The sequence below is a fragment of the Gymnoscopelus microlampas genome, assembly GCF_963454915.1.
Source record: "Gymnoscopelus microlampas genome assembly, chromosome: 19".
Lineage (NCBI taxonomy): Eukaryota > Metazoa > Chordata > Actinopteri > Myctophiformes > Myctophidae > Gymnoscopelus > Gymnoscopelus microlampas.
In genome coordinates this window covers 10,202,977-10,223,092 of record NC_139956.1, presented here as the reverse complement: position 1 = coordinate 10,223,092, position 20,116 = coordinate 10,202,977, and the positions used below count along the sequence as shown (strand labels likewise).

At 42.6% G+C, this 20,116-nt stretch overlaps 1 protein-coding gene across 4 annotated transcripts; it reads left to right on the top strand.

Moving 5' to 3' along the window:
- The first annotated feature begins 1,601 nt into the window (after nt 1-1,601).
- Nucleotides 1,602-19,872, top strand: dtx4a (deltex 4, E3 ubiquitin ligase a). 4 transcript variants are annotated; one of them, XM_084042574.1, is made up of 10 exons: nt 1,602-1,751; nt 2,096-2,179; nt 2,411-2,625; nt 4,748-5,918; nt 14,860-14,921; nt 15,497-15,658; nt 15,850-15,911; nt 16,112-16,432; nt 17,123-17,212; nt 17,353-19,872. In XM_084042574.1, exons 3-10 carry the CDS (start codon nt 2,418-2,420, stop codon nt 17,581-17,583), a joined length of 2,307 nt encoding a protein of 768 aa, XP_083898700.1. In that variant the 5' UTR covers nt 1,602-1,751; nt 2,096-2,179; nt 2,411-2,417; the 3' UTR covers nt 17,584-19,872. The 4 variants fall into 4 exon arrangements, with proteins under 4 accessions (XP_083898700.1, XP_083898703.1, XP_083898701.1 ...); XM_084042577.1 differs by lacking the exon at nt 2,096-2,179; XM_084042575.1 differs by lacking the exon at nt 1,602-1,751 and having other exon boundaries at nt 2,059-2,179.
- Nucleotides 19,873-20,116: the final 244 nt, after the last annotated feature.

Genomic DNA, 20,116 nt, shown 5'->3' with positions numbered 1-20,116 from the left:
CAAATACTTGCCACACATAACATCTCATAATCTAATACAGATGAGACCTGCTGCTTTCAGTGTTCCCATTGCCTGTCCTCTAGCGCCACCCTTAGACCAAACTTTCCACTTGCACACAATTATCTAAAAATGTAATGAAACCTACTGACTGAGCATTCATGCTCACCCTCCCTGGTGGTGGTAGTGAAACCTATTTCGGTAAGCCCATGACCTATCCTCTGCCACCACCCTCAGGTTGAAAACTTTTCATACAAGGTATCTCAATAATATAAAGACTCCCGGATGATCCCCAGGGTTCCCCACTGATTTTGGCAACACCTTTTCCTCAGCAGTTGGTCAAGACTTCAAGACTTTCTATCACCTATCTATCGTCCAATTTCCAGTTGGGTGTAAAGAGCAGCACGGACTCTAGGGCCTGCTAGAGAGGCTTTTAGATTCTGGTTTAATATTCTGCAACAACTTCATAGCCAGAAGATCTTTATTTTCAGTATTTATCGGAGGAAGAGGTAGAGTGTTTAATGATACTTTTATAATTCTATATTGATCTCCAATGCTAACCTGGAATCTACCTTCGACGTAGGTGTGAGGGCCGCCGCGTACGGGAGGCATGCGATAATCCGACAGACCTTTTCTCCGACTATATGTGGCATCCGCGCCGCGTACCAGCCCGAGCTCTAGATGTGCTGCAAGGCGTTGTGAGCTTGTAGATCGGCTATTTTTGGCAAAGAGGTGTAGAGGGGGAAAAAGCAGACCACGGATTATTATTATTTTTTAATCTGAAACACAATTGTATACGATATAGAGGGGGTCCCTGCTTCATCTCTCTCTCAGCTAGGGGGTCCTTGGCCTGAAAACGTTGAAGACCCCTTCTCTAGTTGTAGGAAGCCGCTTCAGTGTCGAGTGTTAAATGAAAAACCTCTTCTCTTGCTCTTCTGACAACATTTTTGATTTTGACACTTATGAAGGCTGGATAGCCGAAACGTTTGTCATGTCATCTTGTCAATGTGACAACAATAAAAATGTGGGCTTTTATTTCCGAGTGCAGCCCTCCATGTTGAATAGTTTTTTTGGATAACGCTAAATTACGAATTACTTTTTGTAACACTAACAACACTTTTCTCTTGTCTCTGTTGCATTTTTAATGGTATTTCTTAACAAGTAAGTGGCAGTTGGGGATGTAGCTCAGTGGTAGAGCGCATGCTTCGCATGTATGAGGTCCCGGGTTCAATCCCCGGCATCTCCACTCTCTTTAGCAATTTATTTAGCTTAATCAGATACGAGTAAGTTTAAATGTGCAAGGATCTATTATGTGTCACAAATAATCGAAATGATCGGAAATAATAAAGGAATGTATGGCAAAATAAGCTATTCATCATTGGCGGAATATTCAATGAAAGGATCGTGTTTCTTGAATTTGATTGGATGATGTTGCTATCTAGGGCGTGCCAATGTGCATGCTAGTATCCACGCACGCACATAAATGTCAGTTTTTGCCGGGGCAACAAATGATTTCCAGCTGTGTCTCTCTGTCACTTTGGGTGATTCCGAGTTATAACAAGCCACAGTGACATGGAGCAGCCAGCAACGCAAATAATGCAAAGCAATGTTGTAAAGTGAAGCCCAGGATTTTTTCCTCAAGACCACAACAGCAGCAAGACATTTCAGAGCGAGATGGATTATCGCTAAATTATCGTACATAATAGTTGTTTGATTTGACTGGAAATACCGAGGCCGAGCTAAACCCTACATTGGTAAATATTTCACGTATTTCGTAGTTAAGAGTTCAAGAAGCTCATCATACATAGGCTATGTTGTCTTGGTCCCGTCCGTCCGTCCCTGCCTCAGAAGAACGTTCCACTGATGGATTCATTAACCGTTACATTGTAACGTTTTTCTAACGCGTTGAGATACAATGCAGATACAAACCGTTCTGTCACAGTAACCCACTTCACGAGTGCTGCACCTCCAAAAAACAAGCCAAATCGCATCCTCTCTCACCCTAACTTGATTGTAGCCATAGAAATGATTTCAGTAGACGTCACTTTATCTGCATAGGGAGTAAAATGCAATGAACCTGCACGGTTTTGTGCCCTAGCTACTGCTTTTCTTTCTGGTCTGCGCCCTGGGCTCGAAGGATGGAGTAATCGCTGCGCCCACAACGAACACATCACCATGAAAGGTACAGGTTCTGTATAATGTCATCACCAGAGCCGCACAGCTATTAAAAACACACATCGGGAGATATGATGAGACACATCTGGCTTTGCAAAAACTCTACAAGATGGATGCAGCGCCCGTTGCACAGGGATGCGAGGCGGAGTAGAAGATGGGTATCTTTAGATGAAAACGAGTGACCACCCCTGGCTTGCGTTCATGGCTTTGTGTGTCTTTTTTCTCGTTCCCTTTGCAGGAGTAGGATGTTACTAGCGTCCGCCGTGGTGGTCTGGGAATGGCTCAACGAACACGGACGCTGGCGGCCCTACAGCCCGGCCGTCTCCCACCACATCGAGGCAGTCATCCGGAGCGACCCGCGGAGTGGTAGCGTCGTGCTGGGCCAGGTGGACTCTCGCCTCTCGCCCTACATCATCGACTTGCATTCCATGCACCAGTTCCGACAAGACACAGGTAGGAGATGCTGACAGCATCACCCGACAGCATCTTTAGTGGTAGTACTAGCCTACAGTGCTATACAAACCAGAAAAGATCCATATAGGCTGCGTAGAGGTGTAATCTGGGCCGAAGGGCCTGTTTAGTTATTACGTTTTCAAGCTGTTTTGATCCGTACCCATCCCCCCCCCCCCCCCCCCCCCCACACACAAAGAGTTTGAACTGTTATTGGTGTTATTTTTGGTGCAAAGGAATCATGAGTTGTTTTCCTGCAGGAGAGCATTCCAGTGGCCAGTCACATGCAGGCCATTTTATTCTTTGATGTTTTGGTGGGCAAAATGTGGCATTGCCTGAGGGGTTTGGGGGCTCCCACCCAGTACAGTTGATGAGCTGTCATAGTGCACACATTCCACACAATGCTCCAGGTATGGGAGATGGAAAAGCTAACGCGATAAACATGACAATTAATGATACGATTTAGAAGACCCATTTAATATTATGTACCTGAACATGTATTTGGCCTTGCATAATTTATTATAATGTACCTAATTCCTAAGACATATTGCCCTGGCATGTTGCATTCACATGTAGCCTGCCTGCGTAACATAACTGTTGTCTAGTCCTGATGAGGGAGGGAGGGAGGAAAGCAGGCGGCAAAATTGAGAATCAACAACAGACTCCAACCATTGCTCTCCTCTCAACTTCAAGCTAATACAAAAGCCCTTGTATACCCCCCAAATTCAGCAAGAGCTGGAGGGGTGTGAAAAGGGGTGGTGTTGCCTAGTGAAAGACTGAGAGAGGGGAGGAGGGAGGGATATCAGTAATCTGAGGTCACTGATGGGTGCCAACTGTATAAATGACCCTGTTCTATGCCTGGCACTGTTAAATGTTTATACTTGACAACTTACTCTGCAAAACTTTAAATGTAGCTTTTCAATCATGAGTTAAATTCATTTAGATATTACAGAGATGGTTGAGGGGGGCCCACGAATCACAATAAATAAATAATAATAATAATTATGCACAAACCCTGCCTCATTTTAAACTAAAGGCTACAGACTATTAGAGTACTATTTCCAACTTTTAGAGTTATTGAGAAGTGAACTTTATCGACCATTGTTATTAATCATATAAACCACCTAGCATCCCTATACTGGTCATGTCAAAGTAGGCGAACATTTGACAATAATAAATAATAGGTGAACGTTCAGCAAAAATAGCACTATAGCAGATCTACAAACTCACAAACAATGCATCGCATTGTGGTGTGTTGTGAGCTTGCTAATTTTGTTATTTGACATACAACAAAGCATATCGTGTTTTTATTGGTTAATCATATTAACAAAAGTGACAGTATTCCACCTGAACTACAGAACATCCACATTGGCAAATGGAGCATGAAAGACGAGGTCTCCTGTGGAAAAGCTGCACTTGACAAAACTGATTCATGAAAACAGATTAATTCCCCAAAAAAGCTCCATTATTCAGCATTCATTACTTGTTTTTGTTTCCTTATATTTCTTGGCAATCCATTGGCCACTTTGCCTTAGAAACACCTTAGAATCTGGTATGAGAAGGATTTATGAAGAATCTCTGGAGTTACCCTGGACACTCTGGGAAAGCAAACACAGTCAGCTTTGGGCTGGATCAAGGCTGACAGCCAATCAGAATTCAGACCATGGTGTGCTGTTGCCAGGGGCAACTTGTTTGACTGTTTGGCCAAACTCTTAGCGAACATATACACACAGACATGTTGAATTTGTTAGGGTTTTAATCTGCTTGTACACTGCAAATATTGTTGCAGCCCCATATCCAGCAAACATTTATCTCCTCTCCCCAAAATGAATTTAGTGTCCTCAGCAAATTGATTTGGGTGAGTCATAGTTTTGGTTACTAGGCTATCCCTAAAAAATAATAACATAGCATACATTTAACCACTTTCAACCTGGCATCCCGAATTTGGCCATGTCATTATAGGCGAAAATCTTCAAATGCTTTCAAATCTTTTCTTTCAGCTTATCTATTATAGATCACCTACTTTGACCACCCATCACCACCGTAGGACAATATGTCATAGTGTTTAATGTGTCATATGTCATGTGTCATAATGTGCACTGCTGGGTATGTGGCCTACCCCTAGGTACCCTTCGCCCGGTGAGACGTAGCTTCTACGATCCCACCTCTGCGCCTGGCCAGGGCTGGCTGTGGGAGTGGGAGAACGACACTGGGAGTTGGACCGCCTACGACACGGAGGTCGGCATCGCCATCCAGGCGGCTCGCGATCGCCAGCAGCCCTGGCTGGACCTGTCACCACTGGGCTTCTGCTACCTCATTGACTTTCAAAGCATGACCCAAATCAATGGGCAGACGCAGCGCTGCCGACGCATCCAGCGCCGCTCTGATCTGGCCTACCCGCTCGTGTCGGGACCTCTGCCCAAGTCACATCACGCCTGGGGGCCGCCGCCTGCCGCACCGGGGGGATTCCTGGGAGCGGGCGTCTCCGGTGCGGGCATGGGGATGGGGATGAGTATGGGTGGGGGAGGCGGCGGCATGGGCAACGGAAGTGCTTATCCAAGCGGGGCACTTCCCGCGTCGGCCATCACCTCCCTGGGACAGCCCTGTGCCTGTCAACAGTGTATGCTGGTACTGAGCGTCAAAGCGGGGGCCCTGTCGACAGCTCACACCCTGGGTCGCAGGCCGCCCCAGAATAAACCCCCTAGTCCAAAACTGGGGGGTTATCCTGCCCTTGGAGGGTCTTACTCACTGACCCTCCCTCGACCACCGGCCCTGTCCCGATCGCTATCCCCTCACAGGACATCCATAGGTGGGGCTGCTGGTGGTGTAGGGATCGGGGGTATTGGTCTGAGCGTCTTCGGCGGCGGCGGGGGTCCCGGTGTCGGAGGTTTTGCCCACTCTCTCTCCCTCCTGGGCTCGGCCACCGCAGCTCTCTCCCTGTCCTCCACCCGGCCCCCGCCTCCGCCTCTCCCCCCGCTTCCTCCCCCTCCGCCGCCTCCTCCTTCCTCCGTCACTCCCTCCTCCAATGCCACCTCTGCCCCTCATCCCTCCATGTCGTCGTCCCTCTCGGCGTCCTCTGTCCCGTCTACAGCAACCGCCCCGGCTCCGTCCCTCATCTCTACAGCTGCCTCCACCTGCACACCTTCACCCTCTGCCCGTGTCTTAGGCCCGGTGGCTTCAACCGGTGCTGCTGCCTGCGCCGCACCTCTTCCGCCGCGGGCCAGCCTCGCAGGGCTGAGCCGGCCCGCCCTGCAGCGGATTGCCATGGCCCAGTCACGTGCCCTCATAGCCTCTGGGTGAGTAGCCAGTCACCTAGACTTATCTGCTTTGGTCTGCTTTTGATGCAGCGCAAACATGTCACTTAGCTTAGTGAATTGTAAGTTAATGTATTTTAAATAGTCTTAAAGGGTACCACCAATGGTTTTTCACATTCGGTTCTGTCAATGTAAAAGACAATGCAAAACTAAAGTGCGCTCATTGGAGCACAGTCCTCCGCCAGGCCAGGTAGGTTATTGTGGGCCAGCAATGTTCGGAATCTAGTCACAAGATTTGGATAGTATGAGCTACAATTCAGGAGTTATGAATAAATCATATTGTTCTATTGCCACCATCAGGCTAATTTGAAAACGGTATGGCATTTCTTTGTCAAGCTAGGAAGAGTGTGTGTGCAAACATTCACAGCAATGAAACAGTGTCGGTGGCATTATTTGTTGCATTTTGTGAGAAATGGGCCACTCCTGCAAACTTTAGTAACATGGAACAACAATCTGTAGGAGTAACATAGAACAATGTGTTTAGCAAAAATTGGCCTCATGGTGGTGCTATACCAGGACAATGTGAATACTTTTGAATGGAGGTTCTTCCTTGGACTACTGGGAGTGTGCATTCAAGGTTTCTCACTGATGGGTCCAGCAATGCTTGTGGCATTACATGCAAACATGCCCCTCCCACAAACTTTGAAAGCCAATCGTAGTCAAACAAAATGGAATTAGAAAAATCTGACATACATCTTGATCACATGGAGACAAGACTTTGTAACTGCTAAAAACACATTGCACTGTATTAAAGTAGATGTACTTCTGTTCAAATTTGGTCATACGAAACTTACCATAATGTGAAGTTACAGGGGCGCAAACCTCACAAAGATGCGTGTAATAGTAGGGATGACTCCAGTTAAACAAAGTGCATGTTTATCATTTTATTGTTCCAATTATTTATTTTACATATAGATATAGAGCAGTATATAAGCCAAGGGGTCACCAGGTGTAAAATAAAGGACTGCCTCCTCCACAAACATAACCAGCCAACCCCAGTTTAAAATCCAAAGTATTTTGCAACTAGTCTGTTTACATTATGTAGCTAGCTACAGTAGCTTGCCCGCTAACGAAATTTGTAAATGGATGATACTGATAACATATTCCATCCACCACGGCTTGCCAACTGGGACGGTGCGCTTGTCAACATGCAAGGCCATTGGCTGCTCAGAAGGGCACTCGATCGCTCGCCTGAAGGCTCGATCGCTCAGTCATGAGCCTCTAAAGCCTCGCTGTTGACACACCTGCCTTGTTGATTTGCATACTTTGGGCTTCAGAATACATGCCACCAGACAGGTCAGAAACCATCAACAGTTGAGCATAGCAACAAACCTCAACCAAATTTCACAACAGATCAAAAAGACATGCATACAATCTGAAACATAAATATATACATTATGCATGCACATAGAGACAAGAATGCATGCTTCAGAAATGTATAAATATATAGTAGCGGTCTATCAGAATGAACGTTTTAGCATGAGACCACATGGCTAATGCTTAAACTTATCTTTCTGGAAAACAAATATCTTAGAACAATGCAGCCCATGCTCTGCTTTTGAGAATGGTCTTGTAATTGTTTAAGCAGCAAGGATTATTCACTTTTCTGAGATTTGGGGTTATTTTTGGCATTATATCCAAAGAGCAGAAGGGCTGGGAAGAGTGAAATATGTTTATTATTAAGAACGTTTGCTTGTGCCTGGACAATAGTTCCCAAAGAGATTTTACAGTAACGCCGTACCAAAACTATGCATAACGTTTCCTAATTTTGAATGGGGCGTCTGTCACACTGATCTGTTGGTGAGTTTCAGTTTTAATGTACGCTCAGGAGTGAAGTGCGTGATTTTTGTTTAGGTAAAGTTTGTGGTGAGCACAAACTGGAAATGAGAAAAAGAAGTAGGCTACCACTTATTCATTTTGGAACATGAATCTGTCTTTATACTGACCAATGTTTTTTCTTTTCTGTTAATCTGGGATTAATAAATCTAACTGCATCTCTCCTGCAACTGAGGAGAGATGTGTTCTGAACTACAAATGAAAATCTGCTGGACCTGGGACATATTCAAAATGCATTTACTTGCACACTTCAAGACAGCAACTGTCTTTGTCTAAGGATCTCTTTCAAACCCAATGTTGAAAGCCACACTTTTCACAAGAGCAAATATGTCTTTCATGGTTTGATACTGCTGTTCTATAGACGTTGGGCACTCTGTATCTCACTCAACTCAACACTGACTTCAGATTAGATCAGATGGTGCATAGCATGTTCTGCATTCATTTCATGACAGCCAGTTTAATGACTCACTTGATCCTAAATTCAGGTGTTTGATAGACATTAATTATGTTTAATGAATGAGTCACACTTTTAACCTTGGGCCAAACATTGCAGTTCAACATCAGTAAGATATTGTACAGCGTGCCCACTGTAGTTCTTTATTGGGGAAGAAATACTTAATTATTTAGCCATTTAAAACTAACTTCATCATCCATCGTCCGCTGTCTTAAAAAAATACAATTGGCCATGCCACTCTGGTTGATCTCTCATTGCTTTAATGGTATCCAGAAGAGTACATCAGAGATGGTTATATCTCTGTAGCATTGTCCAGCAAAAGCATGGATCCGTCCTTTGCCAGGATTGGTTGATGATCCGAGTCCTTGTTGAGAATCATACATCAGAATCATACATTCAGTGTTTTTAGCATTAAGCATCAAGCCCACCTTTCCAGCAGCCTCTTCCAATGAAGTGAGAAGCGCTTGAGTTGAGGAGCTGATCAGCAGCATAGTCAGGATCTGTGAGATGTTTTGCTTCATGAGCTAAACAGGATCTTTGCAAATATTTGGGAGTACACAATTTTGCTTTGTGTCTCCTACTGGAACCCACTGCTCATCATCAAATTATTGGCTTAGGAATGCGACAAAAACAAAAAAATATCCATGAATTTAAGTCTCCATGGAGTGAGTAATCGATAGAAAAGAACGTTTTTTTTTTACCCTTTACAAACAAGCCCAAACAAAAACGTAACCCGCAACTATACAATATTTTACAAGCGACTTTAGAGAAAAACAAGTTCAAAGTCGTTTATAATAAGCTGACATGGCAACAAAAGCATTTTCTGTTTAATAAAGAGCTGGAGTAACACTGGATAGAAATGAGTACTATCAGAATATAAAGCTATTTAACACTTATTTCAACCAAAGGAAATCACTTGCCCTACCTTTTAAGCTAGTGAAGGGTGTTGTGGTGAAAGTGTACTTTCATACATAGAAATCCCTCATTTGGACTTCACTCCATGTGCCTCAATTCCCTTCTAATTCCCAGGCTCATTCCTGGAGGCCCATTGTCCCCAACTGCGTGCGCACACTTGTGTTTGGTTGGTAGCCATGGCAATGTTTGTGGGACCAGCTGAGAGCCTGGTTCCCATTTGCCGAACAATGTTGAGCCAAAGACATGAACTTTGTGTGTGCATGCGTGCGTGTGCATGCGTGCGTCTGTGAGAGAGACCTCAGGTCAGGAAATACAAAGATGCCATGCTGTAGCCCTCTGATCCCAGACAGCGCTAATGAAAGCGAGAACATCATTAGAGCTGCCCTGACCAGCAAGCTAGAGTGACAGGTCTCATTCATTATGGGTTGGGCTGAATGATGTTTTTTTATGGGAAAGAGTGAACCTATTAAAAAGAGGTGGGGTTCTAATGGAATTTGCTGAGGTTTCCAGTTTGATTTTATTCACAGTGGTGGAGAGTGAGACCACAGACCTTCTCAGTGGTGGAAACGGGAAATCAATTGCAAACATTTTGAATATCTGACACTATGCTTGACGACATTTAACTGGGGAGTTACTCTCAATACAGTATGTGATTTAATATATCATGTATTACTTTCAATTAAAAGTAATGTTTTATTACAATACTTTTGCATTACTTTTCATAAAACACTCTCAAATGATCAAATGATATTATCACTGCCTATCAAAGCCTTATTTTGAAGTCTGACTAGTACTGTATGTACAGGAAGACAGATTTTTACTGAAGCTGTCTTGATGTTGATGGAATGAGAACAGTGACGATTATCTTACTAAATGGATCGCCAACTTCACCAAGGAAATATAATCTTAGGTACGTTCTTCATCATATAACAAAATGCGTGTCAATATTGACATGTATGCCACTAGACGTGTAAATAATAATGTGCTCTTCTTAGGAGAGAGGAGAGGAAAATCTGCAGTACCAGATCTAATTAACCTGGTATCCAGCCTGCTTCGCTACGTTCGGTGGACTTTTTTTTCTCTCTTCGCTTCTCAGTCTGGAATGCACCCCATTGACTCGTTTTGCAGAACTACACTGGAACTACATATGTTACGTTAGGCAACGTCGTTGCTGATTGGATGTTGTTCAAACGAATGACGAATCACAACGATCACACTGTTTTTTTTGTCCCGCCCCGCACCACAGACCAATCAGAAGCCACGGCACGACTCGAAACGTTTGCCATGTCCCGCCTCCCTTGGAGATAGGAGGCATTCCAGACTGAGAAGCGAAGAGAGAAAAAAACGTCCGCCGAACGTAGCGAAGCAGGCTGGATACCAGGCTAAGATCTAATGGCAGAGGGAGCTGGTTTGTTCAATTTAAATGTGCATCAGAAAGGGTCAATTTCCAGAGTAGACTTGTGGAGCAATAGCACGCTGCAAGCTGTCTATCTATCCTGTATATATACACAGATAGATAGATGGATACTTGATAGATAGAATGGATATATATTCTATACTGTGCATTTAGCAAATGGACTAAAGGGATCAGATATTCATGTAATAACTGATTCTTTTTAACACACCGCATTGAGGAATTATTTTGGACATAATTTCCATACGGCCAACTAAGCATTTTGAATCCAGTCGATTATTAAACACCAGATGAACAGTGGTTAGTATCAGGGTTAGTCTTCATTATTCCTGTTCAATTTCAACCTCAATCTTAAGTACACACTTGAATGGTCCTGTTCAATCGCTTCCTCAATCCCTACCTCAATACTTTATGAATGGTCCTGTTCAATCCCTTCCTCAATCCCTATCTCAATTCTTTATGAATGGGCCTGTTCAATCCCTTCCTCAATACTATGCTAGTCGTTCCAAGTACAAAGTTGAATGGTGGGTCTGGTCACTTAGATGTCATGTGATGCATGTTGACAGATGGTCATACCTGCTGCTGTAAAACGGACAACGTGACAGATAAAGTCTTTTCTGATCCGTCTCTACAGCTTGTGCAAATTAGGTATCTACGTCGAGCAACACAATCACGCGACAAACTATAAATTAGCCTACTACACTACACTTTGAATCCTGTGGCTGCTTAAGTATTAAGTTGGATACACTTCCTTGGAAATCCTTATCTGTATGAATATTTGTTTTGTTTTTTACAGTTTGTTCATTGGTGTTATTGGTTAAAACCTTGTACACTTGAATGTCAGAGTTACATGCTAAATATATTTCTTTTTTATTGTGCATGAAAGCAGTGTATTAATGTAAAATCAAACATAATAATAATGATAAGAAGAAGAATATTGACCTCATAAATATGCTTCAGCTGGATTACTTCATTGCCAAAATAGGTCTCTATGAGTTTAAAACTTATATGTAATATTTGTTGTTGAGAAAGTCGCGCTTGAGTGACAAATCACTGTCAAAGAAACTCGGTGCCGACTCGAGAATGCCCTTTAGTCTGCACAGCAGTTGCTTCTTTCCTGTGTTTTGTTTTATGTAAGTGTCAGTGGCCTTCATTTATTTGTGTTTGTGTCTGAGTAGGTGTGTTGGTTGTCTAGTGAAAAGGAATAATTAGTACGTTAATAATAGATTGAAGGCATAGGCGGCGGGTAATGAAGGCTAGGGTAGGCTAAGCCTTCCAAAATGTTATCCTGGGAAATTCTGGGAAATGTGCAAATTATATATAATATATTTGCGCAGCATTTTTTTGTTATTTTGTTGATACTAGATCCAAAAAAAACGAAAAGAAACTAACAAAATCCACCCCAAAAACACAATTATTCGCTTTGCGTGTGGCCGACCCCCCCAGCCTCAAGCCAGATCTCCTAGCCTTCCCAATTGTCAGGCTCCCCCGCCGCCTATGATTGAAGGTTTGGGTTTGTTTTTGTGTAAACACGTGCTGCAGCTTCTTATGTTACCTTGATCCAGTGGTCCAGATGGAGGCTTCACTAATGCTGGCAGATTAGCTTAGATCAGAGAAACGTGACTCGATGACCCGCCACCTCTACTCCTCCAATCCCACCTCTATTCTTCTTTTCTCCCACCCTCCCTGTCTCCATCTTCTGTGGCTCACATAGCTTTACTGCTGGGCACACACACTTCTGCTAAAATGATTTATACCCACTGTAGGCGTTTTCAGGCATCCATCAATACAATCAACACAACAGCTTGCATCATTTCATTCAGGGAATGTACAGTAAATCTAGAATGTGAGTGAATCAGTGAGTCATCACATTTTGTCATTTAGTGGATGTCAACAAGCACTTTTGACCTAGTGTACGTGCACGGGAACATGATGCTGTAGCTTGGACACTGCCTATGCTTATTGACAATTAACAATACTGTTTGTTGTGTTACATAATTATTATGTAACACAACAAACAGTATTTGTGCAGTTGATCTAATAGAAGCTGATGCTGACCCATCCTTGATATCTGTGATAGGTAGAGTGGCAGAATGTAGATGGCTAGTGCCAGCATAGCCTGCCTCATTAGTTTCAGTGATTATAATTCAGAATCCGTAGTAGGCTATTTAGGTTTGACCAATTAAATATATATACCGTAATGATACAAAACTGATTACATTACCAGCTATAATACATTACAAATCACCATTTCATTAGTATAGTTTATAATCAGGTCATTGTAATCCTGTTAAACACTTTCCAGTGGACCACTTTCCAGCCACACATGGGAAACCCTCCCCTGACGCGTGCTTCAGAATTACGTTGCACTCCCTCCGGAGGCCGCGCCCCTGGAACCCAAACACGCCCCCACGGCCGTCTTGAGTGACAGCGATGCGTCCTCCCCTGCACCGAAAGCTTTTACGCACATGCCATTGTGGGGCTGACACCCACGGGGACAACATATGAACTTCATATGTTGTTGTGGTAACCTGATCAGATCAAAATATGATACAGACATTGTAAGCATTTGTAGCTAAATGTATCACCATCCATGAGTTCAGAGGACAGGTGAACTGATCGTTCTGGTACATCATGATCGAAATTCTTTATTAGGAATAACCCCTTGAGATATAGCATCTTGTTTTCGAGAGGGTCCTACATGAAGTACAAACTAATTCAATCAGTATCTATGAAACTATTGGAACCTTTTGTTGATGTGTAATTCACATGATGACTGATTTCGGATTGTATTTTACGGTAGCCCAGTGCTGTGGCGTGGTAACTGGCAGGTAATCCCTGTGGTGACGTGGATCCTGCCTACAACCAGAGGTTAATCAGTGGTGGATTAGGACTATAAGAGCCAGGGGGAAGGAGAGCATACACACAGACATAAGCACAACTACTGGCACAAAGAGAAGAGGGCCTAGCAGACGGATATCAAAGATACACTGTAACTCCACAGAAGTGCAAAACGGAAAGCAAAGTGTGAGAGAGTCAAGTGGAAACAAGTGTAGATAGAGTATTACTGCAGTAAGACGATACTGGGTTTGGAGTCAAATTGTTTGCTGCTTTCAAGCGAGAACAATGACTATCATCAAAACTGGCAGACCGTGAGTATAGTTTATTGATTTGAGAGTGTGTTACATACATACACATCCAAGCAAAATGTGAGAAGGGTCTTACAGTCATAGTTAGTCATCATCATAAATTGTGTTTTGATTATCAATTGGTTGAGATATGGTAGGACATTGATACATTTTAGTTTGAAGCTACACTGTAGTAAAGGCATATATATTTTTGTCGTCCAATTGACTGAAAGCTTCTTGAATAGATTGGGTAAAATAATTACCATTACTATGAATTACTTAATTACCCAGGTGCTTTAACTGCCTTTGTTTAATAATAGAAAGAAAAACAGACGTGTTTACATTTTACTTTTTTTTCCAGTGGTGGAAAATCTACTAAAATGTTTTACTGAAGTAAAAGTACTGCAATACTGTAAAACTCCGGAATTCAAAATATACTTGAGTAAAAGTACAAAAGTATTGGCATCAAAATGTACTTAAAAGTACCAAAAGTAGATATGACTCATTATGCAGAATGTCCCATTTCACAAGTTTTCAAATGTATAAAAATCTTTTGAAAATAGCAGATCTACAATCTTGACACATTGTGAGCTTGTAGATCAGCTATTTTCAAATGGCCAAAATGTATATAGGGCTGAGGTGGGTAATATATGTTCTGTAATAATAATCAAAATCTACAAAGTAACTACGGTAGTAACTAAACTTTTGAAATAATTGTAGTGTAGTAAAAGTTGAAATATTTCCATAGTACTGAGAATTGGAAATACTCCAATATTGAATAAATGTACTTAGTTACATTACAACACTGCTTTTTTTCAAAGCAATGTCACACAATCTTTCAGTTGCGTCAGAATCAGAATCAATAACATTATGCGAGCCTGATATGTTGCACTGTGTTCAGTCTAAGCCTCATGGGCACGTGTGGCCTACTTGGCATCATACTGGGTCAAGGTGTTATTCTCAGCACCAAGCTACAGCCGCTTTATCTGTCTGCATGACTCTGCAAATGCACCATATGGCCTGCTGCCAACACGGAGTGACCCGTGAGCAAGCATTTAGCCGTCACCAGCTCTGCTTCTGTCTACATCTTGTGACACACCGGATTTGGGCATTTTGTGTTGACTGTTTGTGTGCAAGTGGTCTAACCTGTGTGTTTCTGTTTGTTTTGCATTTCAGAGTACCAACGGTTCCAGTAAAGAACCTGAATGGATCCAGCCCTGTGCACCCCGCCTTAGCAGGTAAGACTGACAAAAATGCATGATTCTTACTGGACGATTTGGCATCAGTGAATTTGGAAACCTTTGTATCAGTGTCCTTCAATGCATATAGGATATTGAGAATTGTGTAAAAACCTTTGGGAACGTGTTGAGTTGCCACTTGAGTTTCTGGTTTTAAAGTAAAAAAAAACAACAACAATTGGTTCAAAATTAAATAATATAGCTGTAACACATACCGTCTAGTTTAGACAGATGCTAGGTTTGATCTTGACCTTGCAAAAAACCTACCTTGTAGCACTTTGTTGACTAGGGTTCATGCCATTTACTCAGATCTTGCACCTTGTAAGTAAAATAAGAGCGTCTTCTAAATGCCTACGGTGTAAATTGTATCAGCCACCGAAAGAGGGATACGAATGATCACTAACTCCATGACTAACTGCGATGGTAGCTAAATAATTTATTTATCAAATATGGTCAGAATAGTAACAATAAAAGAAAAGGAACCATTAGCAGTGTGTTAAACCATTTCAAACCATGGCTCAATGTGGCCACGTTATAAAATCTATTACAATAACTCTCTCTGCTGCTTTTCCCAGGTATTACAGGCATCCTGATGAGCGCTGCAGGTCTTCCTGTCTGCCTGACTCGCCCACCTAAGCTGGTGCTTCACCCTCCGCCTGTCAGCAAAAGTGACATCAAGCCTATACCAGGCCTAGGTCACTGTTGCCGCAAAACGACCAAGAAACAGGCCCGCAAAGGTGGGTTAAACTAAGGACATGGGTGGATGTACTGTGTGGATGTACACACACACACACACACACACACACACACACACACACACACACACACACACACACACACACACACACACACACACACACACACACACACTCGTCTGATGACATGATTCATGGCTTGCCCTCATTTTTTGTTCCCTGAATGCCGACAGGCAAGACCCCTGAAGAAGTGGTGAAGAGGTACCTTCAGAAGGTCCGCAATCCTCCAGAGGAAGTGAGTCCTTAATATACTTCCTCAAAGATGAATGCATATTAAAGCTTTTCTGATTGGCGGTGGTTATTCGGGTTAGGCCCTGTTAATGTGGATATGGAATTTGTTTGGTGGTGTGACTGCTTATAGCCTTTCCTTTACTAATGCCGTCTAACTCCCATTTAGATTGGCTATTATTAAAAAACTTTGCTGCCCAATCTCAGGACTGCACTATCTGCATGGAGGCTCTCGCTGGCCCATCCGGTTACAAGGGGCCTGGAGTGGGTGGCATTTCTCGGGCAGAGTCGGTAGGCCGCTTGGCCCAGTGCGGCCACCAGTACCACCTCCAATGCCTTGTCGCCATGTACAATAATGGCAACAAGGACGGCAGCCTGCAGTGCCCCACCTGCAAGACCATTTATGGGGTCAAGACTGGCAACCAGCCGCCTGGCAAGATGGAGTACCACGTCATACCACACTCACTACCAGGTCACCCCGACTGCAAAACCATCCGCATTATCTACAACATCCCCCCTGGTATCCAGGTACAGCCATGCCACATGTTGAACTGATCTGTTGTCTACGTAATGGCATTCCTAGAAAACATGTTATTTTGAACGATGCATTTGGGTGATTTCCGTTTCTTATTTGTTGTCATTATACTGTACAGGTAGGCCACAGTGAAAAGTGACCTTGTGAGCTGTCACCTGTACAGTGCAAACAGGCATTACAAATAGGCATTTAAGAGATGCCTGCCTGGTGGCACAGACGATATGTTCCTTGTGAGCATGAGGACCCGGGTTTGAAGCCAACCCCATCTTGTCTCACATGTCTGTCCACTAGACCTGTCCCCGACTAAGAATTTATATAGTAGAATCTGATTGGCCAAATGTTGCTGATAGTCGTCTGGTAGTCGAATTTGGCCTGTGGGGGGTCTTAATGTCTGATTTAACATATACTTGCTTGGTTTCTCCCAATAAATCATGATATATATCCTATTTTTGGCAAACTATTAGTTAATTAATATAACAAATCTATCAGTCGAATCATGCAAAAAAATTGAAAAAAAAAGATTCGAGATTGGCAGTCAAATCAGACTCCCTCGATTGATTAGTCGAACCATCGACTAATCGAGGTCCGGCCTACTGTCCACTCTCTGCCCTTGGTTTCCTGTCTCTCTACTTCACAACATTCCCCAAAACAAAAACAGGTATTTAATGTGCCTTCCTCCTCAGGGTCCAGAGCATCCCAACCCAGGCAAGCCATTCACCGCCCGTGGATTCCCCAGACACTGCTACCTCCCCGACAGCGAGAAGGGACGCAAGGTAAGCAACTCTCTGATGCTAACTTTTTATAACGCTCTTCTCATCACATAGTTTTTTCTTCCGGGATTTACATGTGGATTATGATGACCATCATAATCCCAGACTATCAGATCAACACCTCCGTCTCATCATTCTTCCAGGTTCTGAGGTTGCTTCTGGTGGCTTGGGACCGCCGTCTGATCTTCTCAGTGGGCACGTCCAGCACCACCGGTGAGTCAGACACAGTCATCTGGAATGAAGTGCACCACAAGACGGAGTTTGGCTCCAACCTGACGGGCCACGGCTACCCCGACCCCGGGCACTTGGACAACGTCCTGGAGGAGCTCAAGGCCCAGGGCATCACAGAGGAGGAGTGCCTACCCAGAGATTGAGCCAGCAAGCCATACGGTCCCAACTGAGACTGCAAAACTGGAGACAGACCCAAGCCGGTGGGAAATCAGCAGAGGATGGGCAGTCGGAGACTTCAGCTAAGTCTTAAGACACTCGATGCCGAGCGGCACAAGGAACTGATCTCCAGCTGAATGCACGAGATAAAATAAGACGGTTTTCTAGAGATCATCCGTGCGAAATTAAGAGAAAGACAACTTTTGACTGAAAACAAAGATGCAGGCGGAAAATAACGACAAAAGATCGATAAGACTTAACAGCTAAGATGCCGATGTATTTTAGAGACAAGGAGAGACTGGGGTTTCAGCAGTATTGGCTGAGATTACATTTTCTCTCATGGCAGCATGGGTGAGTTTTCATTTTGACACATCTATGACAAAATTATCTGGGTTCTTTTTCTGATACAGTAACAGTGACAAGATTGCAATTCGTTTTTCAGTGAGACAGTTGAGACCACTGTGCACATACAATTCAGTGTTGGGTAAAATGTTGTCATTTATACTGTGAGATATCAAGAATGTAATTAGTTGATTTTGTTTCATTTTTATTCTTTTCTGAATTGGTGAACACTAAAGCTCACCACAACTGCTGCTATGTGGAATAACTGACAAGGAATTGAAAGAGGCCCAGAATGAAGGAATGATACAAAGGGCAGATAATGTTAGTCCACAGGCAGAATAGTAAAAAAAAAAGAAACAGTACTTTCAAAATATTTAAAGCGTGATTGGACATGTGAGCATGGATGTTTGCTGACCTCTAGTGGCACTTATCAAGAACTACATTCCTTAGATTTGTCTAAATCCTATCATTTTGAAGAAAACAAAAAATGCATTCCTGTATATTATGGATACTTGTTATACTATATGATATGTTTGCATTTACATATTTTTTTATATTTCCATTTTGGGCTATGACTTATCATTTTACAAGATGTAATTGAGAGAGCAGTTTTTGTAGTGGTGTTAAGTAAGAGAGTAAGACATTTGGGGGTGTGGGGTTGTCTGAATCAGAGTGTGTACCTGACACACTTTGCCGTTTGCCTATTTCATTCAGTAATATGTTATTTTTTAGTATTATGTGTGTTATGGGTTGACCTTCACAACTTTACATTCCTTATTTTCTGCCTCAGAGCTTGGGTGCATTCCACAACTATTTCGGTCTTCTTGCATCAATTCTGACATTGAAGGCTAGACTACTGCTATCTCCTCCAGAAGTTAGTCTTTTTTACAGAGTCTGTGTCAGACAAATACCAGCCTCAAATGCTTCATCACCTAAACACTAAGTATGGTCATCTGTAGGTTTTATGATACGCACAATTTGTTTTTGCCATAAGCCGATGCAAAAGACCTCTTGTAGTGGACCCACCTTTGGCCAAATGGTCCAGTCACTTTGCATTAAGTCCTTTGAGGACCTGTTTATTTTTATGTACTTTTGACAAGATATACACAGTATGTGTTAACATACAACTAATCTAGGCCAACATTAAAAACATTTATACTTTATAATACTTTATGTATGCGCTGTTTGTATGTGTTTTATGTGGACAAATTTACATTAAACTTTTTTCTAAGGTACGACTATATAACAGAGCTGTACTCTGAATTACTAATTTATTTTATGTCATGTTTTTATATCATATTTTTTTAAGTGATATCATGGAACTGCATTTACTCATTTTTGTTTTTGTTACTCTTACTTTGAATACCATATCAAGTTGTCATATCAAGCCTACATCACATTACATAGTAGCCAAACTATATACAGAGCTGTGTTTATTCAGAGCCAGTGTGTTTTAGTGGCATGGTCATTCTGAGTCTGTCATTGATATTTTGCTCTCATTTTACTTGCATGAAACAATGGCATCAATTAAGTTATACAAAGAAGATAAATCACAACCAGTCTCTGTGGCACTCAAAATCATCTAATTGCAAACGTTTCTACTCAGTTGAGTTGCTTATAATAATGTCAGCTGGTTTCTGGACTATCATTGTTATGGGTGTACAAGTATAGCATTAATGCTATGTCTTTTGGTAAATGTCATTTGAGTTATGGCACTGTTTGTTTTGTGACTGAGAGCTTCACTTCGTGTCTGTCCAGCTACAGTAGATCTCCACTGATGGATGGCACTTTGAGGCTTACAGTATGACCACTTTGTACAGACTGTTGATAAAAACCTTTGTATAAAATTGCTACTGAAAGGAAGACTTGAGGTGACAACAAATATGAGAGCAGAATGTAGGAATATGTATTTAAGTACAAACAACTTGCAAATAAAGTACTGTGGGACTATTACAATGAAAAACGAGCACTGACAATGTTGTCACTTTCCTTCTTTATGTACGGTATGTATGTGTGTATCTGGGAGTGCAGGGGGGGTGGTTATGTGCTACAGCATGTGCTCATTCAACTATTTTTAGGATGTCCCTCTAGAATCTCAGAAAAATAGTAATAGAACAAACAATCACAAATAATCATAATCATAGTGTCTCTAGAGTCTACTCTAGAGACACTTTGATT